Consider the following 15,203-nt stretch of genomic DNA (forward strand, 5'->3'; position numbering starts at 1 on the left):
TAAGCTACTATAAAACCATATCTGTAAAGACAAATGTTTAGGAAAGGGCATTAACACCCATAAAACAACTATGAGTTCTTAAAAAATATAGTATTTGCCACTTACAGCGTTGGAGGTGTTGATGTCGACATTGTTGCGAAGCTGCTCTAACACCTTGTCCAGGTGGCCGGCCCTTGCCGCGCGCAGGAACGATGTGTTCCCATCCGACTGAAACACAACACACATTATTATTATAAATACTTATGGCTAGATAAGTTACTTGGTGCTAGTTAGTGCTTCGATCCATACATTGCGGTAATGATTAGTTAAATTGTTTAAATTTAAAATATTAATAATGGCACAATATGTTGTATTCGACATTCATCTGTGGGTTGTTTTACTCATATTATTGTCATGAGGGTTGAAAATATAATAATCGCAATGTAATTTGGAAAACAAAAACCTGTGATAGATGTGTTAGCAAGACAGAATAATTCACCTACACCCTTATTTGAGTAAACAGAGCACAGACAGGAAATCAAATTCCGAGAACAGCTCAGCTCAGCGGTATGTATCTCGGGAATTACATCATTTATTTACGAGCACTCTCATCCCGGGATTGTAATAAAATATAGAGCTATAAACAACTCTTAGAGTAGCCTAGGTTGTTTGAATGCAATTAAAAACGTACCAATGTGGTAATGCAAGGTGAAAATTCATACACATTTTAATTTTTAAAACAATTAAAGTAAAAAAAATTAAAAAGCCCCCACCTTCTTATGATTGAAATCTTAACATTTTGACGAGCAGTTTAGTCGTATAAACCACTCAGAAAATTTTAATTTAAATATCAAGAGTTATAATTAATAAAAAGAATACTTTCAGTATTTTATATTGAAAACAAAAATAAAGTATTTCATAAAAAAATAATTTAGTATTCTTTGATGTCATGGGTCATAATGGGGATATAATTTTAAAATTATATTTTGGGAAAAGTTACACTATAAGAAATACAAAAAACGAAAGATCTAAAGATGGTCTCATACAGCTTTGAATTTTGTACTTGTTATTAAAAAGTTAAGAAAAGTGAAGATTACTAAATGAATTCTTATTTGTTGTTACAGTAACGTGTAAATCCGGCTTTGCATCTAAAATATAACCTTATATATGTTATGATTGAGATGACTTATAAAGTGTCAGCAATGAGATTAATTATACTCGAATAATTTCCATGGCATGACTGAAATAATCAATTTGAACCCTAGATGAAATCTTACCAGGTAGTTTGATTATAATTACAGTAACGACCATATTAGACCACGCCTAGTAGCCTAGATTATATCTGGATGATTAATGCTGTACGACCTACTTACTATCTATACGATTCACTTTCTTAATGATGATTCTGCTGGTAAATAATACAGTCATTTGTTAAACCTACCGAGTGTTTTGTAATCGTAACTTCCTTATTATAATGCAGTGTATACTATTACCATTTAATTTTTATATTGAAACTTTAATTATTACAAACATAGTGATATGTGGAATTTGAACTTAAATTATGATAATTCTTAGTTGTGAAGAATAGGTTATAGGAGAACAATTTTTGTAATATTTCATCAAAATGTAAACATGGATAGAGCATAAAAACAATTATAATGGACGGCTTCGTAAGGTGATTATGAATTGCGAATTCTAAGTGAATGTCCTTGTTTGTGTCCAAATACGCAAAACTTGACTGTATTAGCACTTTCAATTTACAGTTGAGTAGCCTATACTACAAACCGCCAAAGCAAACATATAAACAAAAAGTAAATTCCTTAAGCCATTCAAATATTTCAATATGGAATAACTTCGATACAAAATATTATTACATGTTCAATTGAGACACCTAATTGCAAATTAGAATGAAGATCTAAGTTTTATGCTGTGTACATACTGAACTGTAGCACCCTGCTTCTAATCTGATGATATTTAGATCTCTCTACTGATCGGCAGAGTGGAAAACCATTTAGCTATTTATTCTGTCATAGTATGGCCCCATAACAACCATACAGGATGCAAAACGTCGATAGTTATTTTTATTTGTAGACAAAAATGTTATTTGCTATAGTATCGGGCACAGTAGAACAAGAAAAACTACCAAGTGAAGAATTTTGATGTTTTCAAAGATTTCAATCTGATCTTCTCCAAGCACATAAACACTCGACTTGTTTTGAAAGTTAGGAGAAACTTAGATATTATTACGCAGATCGTTCGATTTGTCAACAACAAAGTTTCATGTTTTAGGATTGAAGACACATTTTATATGATCTCGTTTTACAGACCTTCGGTCCAGAATTATCTTTGGTTCGGCAGATGTGTCAATCGAATCTGTCCAGAGTAGATCGTTTTAAAGTTTCCTGGGCAGGTTAATGAAGGTTATGGAAATAAGCTGCGGCTTCCTGCTCTTTTAGTGTGTCATACTGTGGTATATTTGTTGTTTTTCTATAAAATGCTGCACGGTTATGATGTATTAATTTATGGGTATATCTTTTGCACGAAAGATTCGTTCGGTTCTATATTGGATAATGTGACTCAATGAAAAGACTTACTCGTAGACTACTGGCATTTCAAAAAACCACTTTAATAACTTTAAACTATTTATTAATAAATTGTACCGTAATAATAAGTTTTAGGAGACATGAATAATGTAATATGTGGACTATGAATACATGACTTACTCTCGGATTTAGTTTTTTTATAGCTTGTTTTGAGTTTATTACTCAAAATTGATGCATTAAACATTTCCAAAAGACGTTCCAACATTATAATCTAAGAAACGAGAACCAAATTGTACTGTATAAACACAGCCTGGTTTTACTTGAATAAGAAAGAAATGGATCAGCCGTGATAATTATGGTGGAGGTATAAATGAGATATCAAAAGTGTTTATGATATAAAATAATATGTTTGCGTTAGATTTTATTTTCCTAACTTGATACACTTAAAACTGACTGTAGGGCACATAAATAATAGTTATATCATCATCGTCATCATCATCATCAGAAAGAAAAATAGATCATGACTAAGACGGTCCTCATTTTAAAGGTGTGTACTTGGTCGGATTGCAGGTTTTGTGTGTTCAAGCTAAGAATAATATTATATGAGACCAAAATTATCTTTAAACATTGTTAACCTTTTTGATAACCTTCTATTTTGACCTCAACTAAAATTAGTGCAGCTGATGATCTACTTCTGTCTTGGGGGAATTTATTTGTTGATTTCAAGAAACCCCATGTTGTGTCCTTATGAAATGCTTATTGGTTCAAGGCTCATTTACTATAATATTGCATAAATCTTTGTTAAGTTCAATCAAATGAGACTGTGATTGCTTATAACGTGCAACATTAAAAAAACACAACTACAGATGAAAGTAATATTCAATGTTTCACAATACCGGTATTGAAAAAAATCACTTCGTGTCCAAATATTTCTAATAGCATATCAGCAATGTATTACCTTATTAAAAAATAAATATATTTTTTACCATTTAGTGAAAAACATTCTTACATATTACACATTAAAAATAAATAAATATACAAGGAAATGTTGTTTGGAATTTCGAAAGAGTTTTAGAACTGAGCGCGAACTGTGCGTGGATTTGCGTGGATTTGCGTTGCACTCTCAAGCGCACTCACCGACGTACGCACACTCGCACAGGTCCTACGAGACGTAAAAGATTTGCCGAACGAGGTTTATTACGAAGGAAGTGGTGTGGCGGTAACCTTTGATTTCACCCCAATCAGGATTTTCGATTGAAGAACAAACAGGGGGAGGTGGATTATAGGGGTGGAAGGGATGAGGAAGGGAAGTAACGGGATTAAGAGGGCAGAGCGTGTCGCAGGATCGGGTTATTGGGAATCGACAGGTGGCACACCTGTTAGGCCTTTTACTTTAATCTCATACTTAAACTCTTTTAGCTGGCTCGATGGATACTTTATAAATATTTAATATTAAATTACAGCCCGATGAGTTTTAATAAATACGTTCTTAAAGACTAAGAGATAGAAACTGTTTGGAGGTACACGGATTGTCACCACGTTAGTTTTGGGAGGGATCGAAATAGGAGGGCATTTGAAAAGGATAAATATAAAATGATAAACTTGATCGTAGACCATATGTTTTAACATCAATCATATAACTAACCGTCCTACACCTAAAGAATAGGTATATACATAGATAGAATATGTATAGGTATAGTATTTACTAACGAGATACGAGACTGAACGAGTATTTTTGCCAAATAATCGATCTTTTTTTGTTAGAACATAATTCTAATTTACGTGATTAAGCGATGGCTTTAAGTGTTCTACAAAATAAGATCTATAAATGATTTAGTTTGGTATTTTCAACCCTTTTGATACCATCCTATTTAAACCCCACCAAAACGAGTGCGAGAAAACTTTTTTAGCTATGGAAAATTGTTCCGTCGATTTGACGAAAAACTAGGATGTGTTGGCTCTCAACCTCCGGATTATGTGATGACTTCATAATGAACAAGTAATAATTAATTAATTAATTTGTGACAGCTGGTTCTGAGGAATAACGATGCATACAAACATGGCAATATAATTACAACGTGTTTAAGCAAATTGGAAACGTTTTAATATCAAAAGAGTAGCTCGTAAAACTAATTTTCGAGTACTAAAGTCTAGTTAGACTTACCCAAAGTGTTTAAACCGCATAAACAATATAAACAAAATAACAAGCGTAATAAGACTAATCCTAAACCAACCCGTATTAAATGACAACTCGAGTCCGTAATGGTGTGAGCGAAAGTCTATTTTACAGCAGGCAACGATATACATTTTCGACAGCGAAACATTCGAAAATTGAACCAATTATCTATCTCTGAAAGGATCGGCAAGCTAGAATGAGAGTGCTAATGTCTAGTGTACTTGTAAGTTTCCAAGAGAAAGGGTGTTGAGATAAATGAAAGATACTACGTATTGGGGTACTAGGACGGGGTTGCTAGGACGACGCGATGTAAGGGTGGAGTTCGCTTGCTCCCCACAGCCCCAATTACTGCTCCTGCTCTTGCGGTTTCCCCGTGCCAGGCAGTAGAAAAATCTTCTTATACCAAGAGGTCCCATATGATAAAATTATGGCTGTACTCACAGCCTCAGTCCATATACACTGTCAACTAATAGACATTAAATATTGTATGTAATAAAATAATATTTAACCCAACATTACTTATGGTGTATTAACTGTCTTTGTATGTGACAGTCTCGATACTCTAAAGACAGTCGTGACTTATAGTAGATTATGTTAACAATTTAAAATATAAATTCTAAAATTTACTAATAATCAATGAAATGCTTTCCCTGCCGGAGGTATCTGAAGAGAGTTCAGAGTATTTGTTTATGGGGGGGGGGGCAGAGTTCTCCACAAGTAACCAAGTGTGGAATGTGCTTGCCAAATATAGGAAAATATTTATTGTATGTTGTTTCGTCATCACTGATGTGCCGGCCTATTAATGTAACATTTGTAATAACTAATCATGGTATTAATGTTCTTATGTAACCTAAAGTTGTATCGATGGATGCCAGCAAGACTGATCGTTCATCCGTACGGTAGTAACATTTGTTAGTTAAATATTTGCAAGATCATCTTCTGTACAGTCCTTTATTTTATCGCATATATCATGAATTCATCGATGATTTACATGTAATCAAAATAAGGATCTATGATTGGAAATGCCATTCGACCTTCGTATATTTTATTCAGTGAAGTGCGGTACTCATTTTCTAACGGATATCTCGTTTTCTCTACAAATTTCTAAAATGTTATGCATAATGTCGGTATTATTAAATAAGTAAATGATATTCACCAAAAATTCTGTTTAATGTACTTAAGATTTTATCTTAATCAATGGTTTGTATATTGTATTAGATTCATTCAGTAGAACTTAGGAACATTGGATTGCTGTTGGCTAAAAATTAGATAACAGACCGTTGTTAAATTTATAAATTGATTCATAACCCACTCTCTCTTTTACAACATTTTTATAATTCTTTCTTGATAATAAATTTACGATCTGCGGTATAAAGTGCACGAATGATCGATCAATCGTGTAATTGATATCAATGAGACTGGAATAATCTCCTTACGATTTGACAATTTTTATTACCAGTATAACAGGGTTGACTGCTAATTATAAGTGAATATTAACGAAAATAAAAATGTGGCTAACGAACAGATTAAATACAGCCTCAATAACTGACAATTTTATAAGCACGTTTTGCTAAAAGTGAGGTTTAAAATTATTTGAATGGCTTGTGCAATCGCAAGGGAAAAGCCATCTATAAAACCCATATCGTCGGTTTTTTTATGTTGCTTAGCTGATATTGAGTTATGCCTTAAGGCGAATCCTATAATCATTTATATTGTTTAACTGAAATGAGCCGGTTATAGAAGAGAATAACTTTAATATGTTGGCTCTTTCGATGTTCCTGTTCAGTGTTATGTATACCTTCCTCTTTTGAATGCAGATTTTGAAACATGCATTTAATACAATCATGAGCCGTATGGAACATACAGACTGGTCGTATACACTGGACTTTCGTATAACATACAGTCGTTTCTGTGTCATTATGTTAAATCTTTTATCGGAACATACAGACTGGTCGTATACACTGGACTTTCGTATAACATACAGTCGTTTCTGTGTCATTATGTTAAAACTTTTATCGGAACAGACTGTACTGAAACAAACTTAAGTAGTAACAATGTTAAACCTCATACATATCCACAACCTTATTTTTGGCCATAAAGTTGTAAATAATGTAGGCCAACGAGAATTTAAAAGATACAAGTAATATCCATCCAAACCCTTTTTAAATTTTGAATCAGAACTAGATAAAAAAATTCAGTCGTATGTAATCTAATTCTTTAACAAATTTTAATACTGACGTTTGAAACGAATTATAACACAACCATTGAAATTGCTTTAATAATATTGAAATTCTATATCGAAAGTAATATTAGTGCATTACACCGACAGAGAGACTGATCCAGATACATAAATTCACGCAAGTGTAATCGATACTAAAATTAAATTAAATTAATTATTAAAACGAGTTGCTTTATGTTGTAATTGTGATAGTCAATCGACCGTGCCCATCAGAGAAGTCGAGTGAGTGAGGGGGCCGTCCACTCGAGGGCAAGGTGTACTTCCTGTATGGGGTTTCTTGCTGACCCCCACCTACTCACTTAGTATCAATTCGCTGCCAAGTCTCTGAGACCCTGATACTATTATATTTTGTATTCTAATATTAGTTACTTGTCACATTAGTAGAGTAGTTACTTACAGTACCGTACCCGTATTTTATGTGAGAAGATTTTACTATTACATTTAATGCGGCGTCATACGTATGGTCTAGGGTTAGAAGGTTGCTTTCATTTTAGCAGTGAGCCTTTTTAAGAGGACATTATAAATTAATACAATTGCCTGTAGAGTATAACGTTTTAGTGTTTCTTTTCGAGGATCGTTAAAAAGTCACCGAGTCTAGACGAGAACTGGCAATGATCCGAACTGCTTGGGGAATGTTTTATTCACTATTGTGGCACCACTGGCGGAATTAAACGCCAGACACAAGAGATTGCGTCTTTTATCGGCGCTTTACAATAGCCTGTGTAATGGTATTGTCGATAAATGGCTGAAATAATAGCCAATTATCGAAGGCGTACGGGAATCCGATTGGCAGATTGGATGAGAAATCGATTAGCAACAGCCTTTCTATCTCGTTCTACGAAATTAAAAATAAGTAATTCCTACGGACATAGATTTGTAATCACTTAATTTGTTTTGTATAGATAACGTGATGATTTATCACACATCAATGGTAGCCTAACATGAATAAAAACAGATTTCTTGAAATATGGTGTACTTTTTACTTTCCAAACTACTTGTATCCACAATTTATGATTTTTACCCTAGAAGCGTTGTTTGTATACGTTTTTGAACTTTTATGGAACTCTTTACGGTTTTCTTTACATTATTTATTGCATGGGTTTCAACGTAAAAACTAAACTAAATCTGAGGCAGTACATAGTAACTTTGACTTTACACTGTGTCGTAGAATTTTGAATGTTTTGTGTAATATAGGCAAGTGGATTAAGTTAAGAATTTTATTGAACATTATTTAATTATTCGTCACACACTGATATCTAAATGGATAAAATTTATATTTCTGGATGTAGACAGTTACTAAACAACTAAAAAATAACCCCGGATTTTAATGATTTTTTAAAACTATAATGGCTTCATAATACGTCATCTGTATTTCTACCATTTCTTTTTAAAATTTCAGAGTTTAAAATATTATTAATAATATATTTATTTCGATTAGATATTATAAAACCAAACATTGAAGGTAATTATTATCTACATCAGAAAAATCTCAGGAGTTGGGGAATTTTGTTGTAATTATGTCATTTACCGCATTTCATAATTTATAAGGAATCTGTTGGGATTTTCAAATCATGTTACTATTTATCTATTAGTGTATTTATAAAAGATATTTTAGAAACATGGAGTAAACCCCAACAGTATTGTCTGGATTTTCTTTTCCAGATTACAAATAGTAATAAAAAGAAGTTATCAAACGATGTGGTTTCTTTGTCATTATTCAGAGTACATCCACCTCATCTTTAGCCCCTCTTAAAATTCTCTTGGGATAATTTAGTATACTCTGCGGGGTTGCCCTAATAGATATTTGGTTAAATGAGACTAGATATGGCCTTAGTACTTCAACGGAACGATAACTCGCCAGAACTGACTGAGCAGATTTTAAAATCTTGTTCGTAATTTGGGTGGCATCGTGCTACCGGAAGTCCTTGGCTAAGCAAACTAACCAGTCTTCTTGGCATTTCCATGACGTAAAGTTAAAAATAAACTCCTGATTTAGGGAAATCAGTATTTTACAAGCAAGGCTGGTGGACAACGTCCATTAATAGTCCGTGACAGCTCTGTGACATCACCAATCATAGCTTGCATACCACACTATTTCTTATCTGGTGATAGCCATTGGTTCAAGCCAAGTTGGGCTTGAATGCCGTATTCTGTGGATTCAGAAACTCTTTAAAATCCACGATTGTGTTATGACCCAGTGACTCTGCTACAATACAATGACAGAGTAATACAATATATAATCTAACATTACATGTAGTAATCTGATTAAATTAACGATTACATTAGTAAAAAAATACAATAGAACCCACTTACATAGAGATTTTTTGAGAGTTTTGAGTAAGTAGATAGTAACAACCACAATAATCCTGGGTCTCCGTATTAATGTTTACTTAATACAGAGTTTTTATGTAGGTCATCTCTGAAAGGCTTCAAAGAGTCATTATATCCAGAGTCCAGTGTCTTTGCCAACCACTGCAGCCTTAAGATGCTCTTGAATATCTGTCTATACATTTTCTAATGAAGATTCCGCTTTTTAGATAAACGGCTATTTTTTAGCGTTTTAAGTAGAATATTTTCAAATGATATTCAAATTACAAAAATGGACAAGATGAGTACACAAGATAATACTTGCAAACTTGGTTTTGTGTTGTATATTTGTCAGGAATGATACTGACATTTTCAACAACACCGCTTCTTTTGAGAGAGGCTACGCTTTCTTAGCTATCGACTATAAGTTCCTTCAAGTATTGGTGATTGAGTGTGGGGTGGGAGTTGAAGAGAGCAAAAGAATGTATTATGCAAAGATTTCATTTAAAAACACTTTACGGTAAAAATAGTAAAATGTGTTTAGTAGCAATATCCCGAACTGCGATGTTTTCAATAGATCCTTGCGTGAGTGAACAAAAGATTCACGATTTCCATATTTAGGAAGCTGTAGGGCTATAAAACGTAATTTATAATGATTTTATAAGCGCTTTTAATTTTTAAACCGATTGAATTTGAGTTACACTATAATTTCTGTTTAGATTTGGTAATTATGTAACAAGGCAAAATAGAGATAAGCAAGCTACTTTTTGCATTTGTATGGTTAATAAATCAACTTGAATTTCTGCAAAGGTATATTGCAGAAATAAACTCAAACTCGATGGCTGCTTTGATGTAGTATTTTCTATTGTGATACACACAGTAATTGCCTTCAAAGTAACTAGTGTAGAGGTCCGAGCTCAGTATCGTGCCGGTAATGTCCCCGTCTCGGGCGATCGATCGTAGGGGGGAGGGGCATCCCCTACACCCCCACTACCCTTGCCCAGTGTGTGACGCCCGTCTGTCTGCCGACATTATAATGCCGATTTGCCTCAACACGATATCTGGCCCTCCTTGCCAACTGAAACACTCTTGTGAACAACAGGGTTTGCTGGACAAAACTGTAACACTATAAAGGGTTTCCTGTTCAACCCGGATTGAACAAATTGCTAGCACAATTAAATAATAAAATCAACAATCTATAATAAAAAAAGGTTAAACGTAATTAGTCAGAAAAGATATGAACACATACAACATGCACAGTTTGATGTACAGTATTTTATTGTAGTAATACATGATTGAGATACCAATGTTGCAGTTGAATACTTAAATATAAACTCTGATAATCAGGTTTCAAGTTAGATGGCGTGTAAGAGGCGTGTCAGTATTATACATGTTTAGGCTTTGTCGCTATCAAATCCGGGCAAGAATAGAAAAGAGTTGTCGGAAAACGTACAAAATTGAATCACTATAACTGAGAGGAATTAATAAGAATAATGTTCCTGCCTAACTAATATGATTTGTTAAAAATAATAGTTTTTTGAATTAATTCAAACTACTATTCAATCTTTTCAAAAAAGAACAAAGAATGTATTTAAATATGACCAGTCATATCTGTTTATCTCAACAGCGAATTTTTGATTAGTGTGAATAAAGGAACAAAGCAAAAGAATATACACAAATTATTATAAATATAAATAATTTATAGTCACAAGCTAATCGTAATTATTATTACACAATAAATATATAAAAATAAATGAATAAAAATGGTTATATTCGAAATATAATATTTTATGGATTCCTAAAAAATCCCCCCTCCCCCTTCCTTCCTTTTCCACACCTTCCTCCTCCTTCCCTTCCCCCTTCCTAAGGGGAAGGTGGGGGTTTCCATTTTTTTTAGATTTCTTATTGCAAATACTAATACCAAATATGAGAATCTTGTGGTAACTATTACATATATTTACTGATATATTAGTTAATAAATTTACACGTACGCACGCTTGTGGCTTTAAAGTATATGCACTCGAGGTATATTCTAAAAAAAACTATTTCATCTTTACTATAATTAATCTGGTGATGTTTTATTTTTACATTTGGTGATAGCTGTGTATTGACTTCCATACAGAATATTAATGTAGCATTATTGTCATAATATTAATTTATACTTGTATTTTGATGGCAATACAAATTAGACATCGAAGATTCCACTAAATCTTGGAATTCCACTAATTTCACTTTCCCTCTTTCGCTATAACTTTGTGCTTAAAAGATAATAAACGTGTTCGTTGCATTTGTATTTCAACGAAGTGATACATTTGAATTCCAAATAACACACGAGTACATACAGTATATTTCAAAGCATTCTTATTTAATTACAACTGTAATTACTAGTGCTCCATAAAATGTATAAAACCGATTAAATGATGCTCCGCACGAACAAAATCTTTGTAAGTTTATAACAATTTTATTTTCTTGTGACAGTAGATTCTTTTGGTTTGCCTCAGCCGGTGATGTTGGCCAATTACGGGGGTAGGCTGAAGAATAAGGTAAACTGAAATCGGAGACGAAGTTTGCCAGGGAATCATAAATAATTAGAGAAATTGTTTTCTTTCACAAACCATTTATATAAGATAATTCATAATTATTTTCCTTCATGTCTTGATTACTTTACTCAGGATCATCCCTAATGTAACGAATAATAGTAGGTATTTCTTCGCCTAGCACCATCAGCACATGGTCAGTCTGTTAGAGAGCATGGACTTCCTAACCCAGCAACTGACAGCTGGTTGTGGAGATGAAGATTTCTTTAGGCTACCATTATACATTTTAAGAATCCTGGAACTTTAATATCCATCAGTCCTGTTTAAAAACTCTACGTACGTGCCTTTTACATCCAAAAACTAGGCCTGGCCTATACAAACAAAATATTTGGAAAGGATACAGGAATTTCTTGAGTTTCTTTGAGTATCATTCAGCTTAGGAATGCATGATTAAAGTTGAAACCCAGATACAGTATGTGCACCTTGTGTTGGGACCGAGAGGTGTGATCGTAAGCTTCGAGGTAGGGTAAGATATTAATATTAGAGATTGTCGGGGTTATGTGATAGAGAATATTTGGGACTGAATTTCATACAACTTTCTTACTGGAAATCACATTTTAGGAACAGTGTAACAATAACTGGTGGTAGTGAAAATAATATTTATTCCAATAATCATTTATGGTAGTAGGAAAGACAAGAATTATAACAGTATAGAAAGGCTACAGGCTTCAGATGGCTACATTTAAAGAACTTTGGCATAGAAAAATATTTGGAAAGAATTCAGGTTGATAGAAAACATATCAAAGTCCAGGCTGAATGCAATCACCCTTCACTCAACCTTATGTGTATTAATAAAATTGCTGGCTGGCTAAGCGTATAGCGAAGCTTCTCCTGCCAATTGCCGATGACGAAATCTGATTTATGTTTATCAGGCGATAACTGTCCATCGAGTTTGACCTAGAGGGTTGAAATTTGTAAAGGAACTCTGCCTCTACTACCAAAAATTTCTGTAGTGCGTTTGTCGTGCAAAAACTTCAGTTACAAGGCAGCAATTTTGTCTTCTCTTTCACACTTCACACTTTCACACGCTTTGAGTCACTATCCACCTGGGCCGTAGGATTGATTCCCCATTGTCGTCCTACAGATTCATCTACATAACTACAAATGGGGTGGCGCCTTTAAAAATATTATTAAACACCCTTGCATTCCACCAGAGCTTAGCTAGTGACATTACAGTCGGATTAGATCTCAGTGAACTTAACCCACACCCTTCTCCACTAAACAAGTCGGGACCTATAAATTTGGGAGGTGGGGCGTTTCACATTTTATATTTACAGAATAATCACAAGAACTTGAAGGGTTTCTTTGAACTGGTTAATCGATAAACAATTTTTCGTCTACCCTACTAATTATGTTGGCAACGAGAACACACAGAATAAACCAATTAGTAAACATCAATATAGAGCAATATAAAGCGATGGTAGAAGCAATCTGGCGGAATTATTTTGATACGGTCCATTAGATTTGAGTAAGAAATTGATGTATCAAAGAAAGATAAGGCAAAATAGCCAGAGGAATGTAATGCATTTTGTGGAGTTGTGTAATAGGACTTAAAGAGATGTAAATCAAAATGAAGGATGGCACTCTGAGTGCCTGTGTCACTAATTGGCTTCACATAGGGAGACCAGTTTGTCGATTGTACTCGTATATTATTATGTAGCCATCCTAAGCAAACACTGTCCTGCTGTTGTCGATCCCTCTGCTGTTAGTTATATTTGCCGTCGTGCGCCTCCACACTGACACGCACACTTCCGTGAACGTGATGTGGCCCTGGACGATTTATAGATAGGGGACAGAGAGTCGATAACTCTTCATGTTTATTTTACGTCGTAAAAAGTGCCAAACCATCAAGAGTGACATGTGCAAACAACCCTAGGATATTGCCGATAGAAAACAATTCCTCGTCGCTCATTGTATACAACAGAGATAGGATATTTATTTTAAAATATATTAGGAGTAAATACAAAAAAAGTGTAGCTTGTGCATGATTGTAATATTAATTGAATTTCCGCCCCTTTGTTCAGTATCTGATTTTATACATACCGCCCAGCTAGTGAGTTTTGGCATGAATACGCAAGTGATTAGCCAAAAAAGAATACACTGCTGTAATTAATTGCCTTAAAGAAGAACTCGAACAACTATATAAAAAGTGTAATCACTAACAGCATGCTTTTGTATTGGTAAATGCTGAACATTATTGAGTCTAACCGTTCATTATCGTTTGTTTATTAAACCCCAAACTAGTCATTTGATTAGTAACGTACTATTTTTAGAAAAACTATTTTAATAGCAGTTGAGTCAATAATTTTATTTTCTCAATGTATACATAGATTTTATATATTGATTCATTCACCTTTTGGATATTATATATACCTATATATTTTATATTTTTATATTTTATATATATATATATATATCACATATATCATATCATATATATATATATATATATATATATATATATATATATATATATATATAATAATTTTAGATGGATAATTTTTAATATTGGATGATTATGGTGACTGTTTTAGCTTAAAATAACAAATAAAATGTATTATTAATATTACACGTTTCAGAATTAATTGAATATTAAAATAGATAAGTGTAATGAAGTGTAAGAAACATCAAAATCAGTTAGGTGAAAGTACTGCAGCATAAGAAGTGTTGGGGAAAGAATCCAACGGAGCATATTGAAGAGATTTGTTTTTGGGCCAGCCGAAGAACAAAATTATAATTAATTAGACTTCAGGAAGTAAATTAATGAAGTCAAAAACATTAAGAAAAGAAAAGTTCGGAATATGGGTCAAATTAACTGAAGTATTGCAGGTACTTATGGAGATTGTAGAAAGAGATTTATCTACATTTTGAACTTGAAAATAATACATCATGAATAGGACGTGCGTGGAATGAAACACAAATGCGTGGTTTCTGAAGTACGTATACGTTTATTGCAGAAGGACATGTAGGGTAGGTTGTACACATCATTTTTGTTACAGCAATGAACTGACTGAGCGTTAGCGAAACTTATAGACTCAAGGGGTTGAAACATTTGACTTTTATCAGCCTGCCTGCATGTTTGCACGATTTCTTTGAGATTAATTATGAGACAAGTATTTGAAATGTCGCACGAGGCTTTATTTCTATACAGGAAACGAGTTTGATCCATAGGATTTGGCTGGGCGTCAACGATAACTATGAATTACGGAACTGGCAAAATCTTTCTTTTATTTGTCTGTCTGTCTATCTGCAGGATATCTTGAGAACAAAATGCTGTAGATTTAAAATTTGAAACTTCAACAATGTCTATACAAGACATGGCTCTGGCATACTCTGAGGCCAAAATAGGACTTCAAAATTAC

The 15,203-nt window shown here is 33.5% G+C and overlaps 1 protein-coding gene across 2 annotated transcripts in view; it reads right to left on the bottom strand.

Moving 5' to 3' along the window:
* Positions 1-15,203, bottom strand: part of LOC124359187 (ankyrin-3-like) — a 303,715-nt gene that overhangs the window by 51,086 nt on the left and 237,426 nt on the right. For both annotated transcript variants that reach the window (XM_046811726.1, XM_046811725.1), the window contains exon 3: positions 106-207. In XM_046811726.1, coding sequence (XP_046667682.1) covers positions 106-207 — 102 coding nt within the window. The remainder of the gene's footprint in view (positions 1-105; positions 208-15,203) is intronic.

The sequence above is a fragment of the Homalodisca vitripennis genome, chromosome 4 (genome assembly GCF_021130785.1).
Source record: "Homalodisca vitripennis isolate AUS2020 chromosome 4, UT_GWSS_2.1, whole genome shotgun sequence".
NCBI classification, from domain to species: domain Eukaryota; kingdom Metazoa; phylum Arthropoda; class Insecta; order Hemiptera; family Cicadellidae; genus Homalodisca; species Homalodisca vitripennis.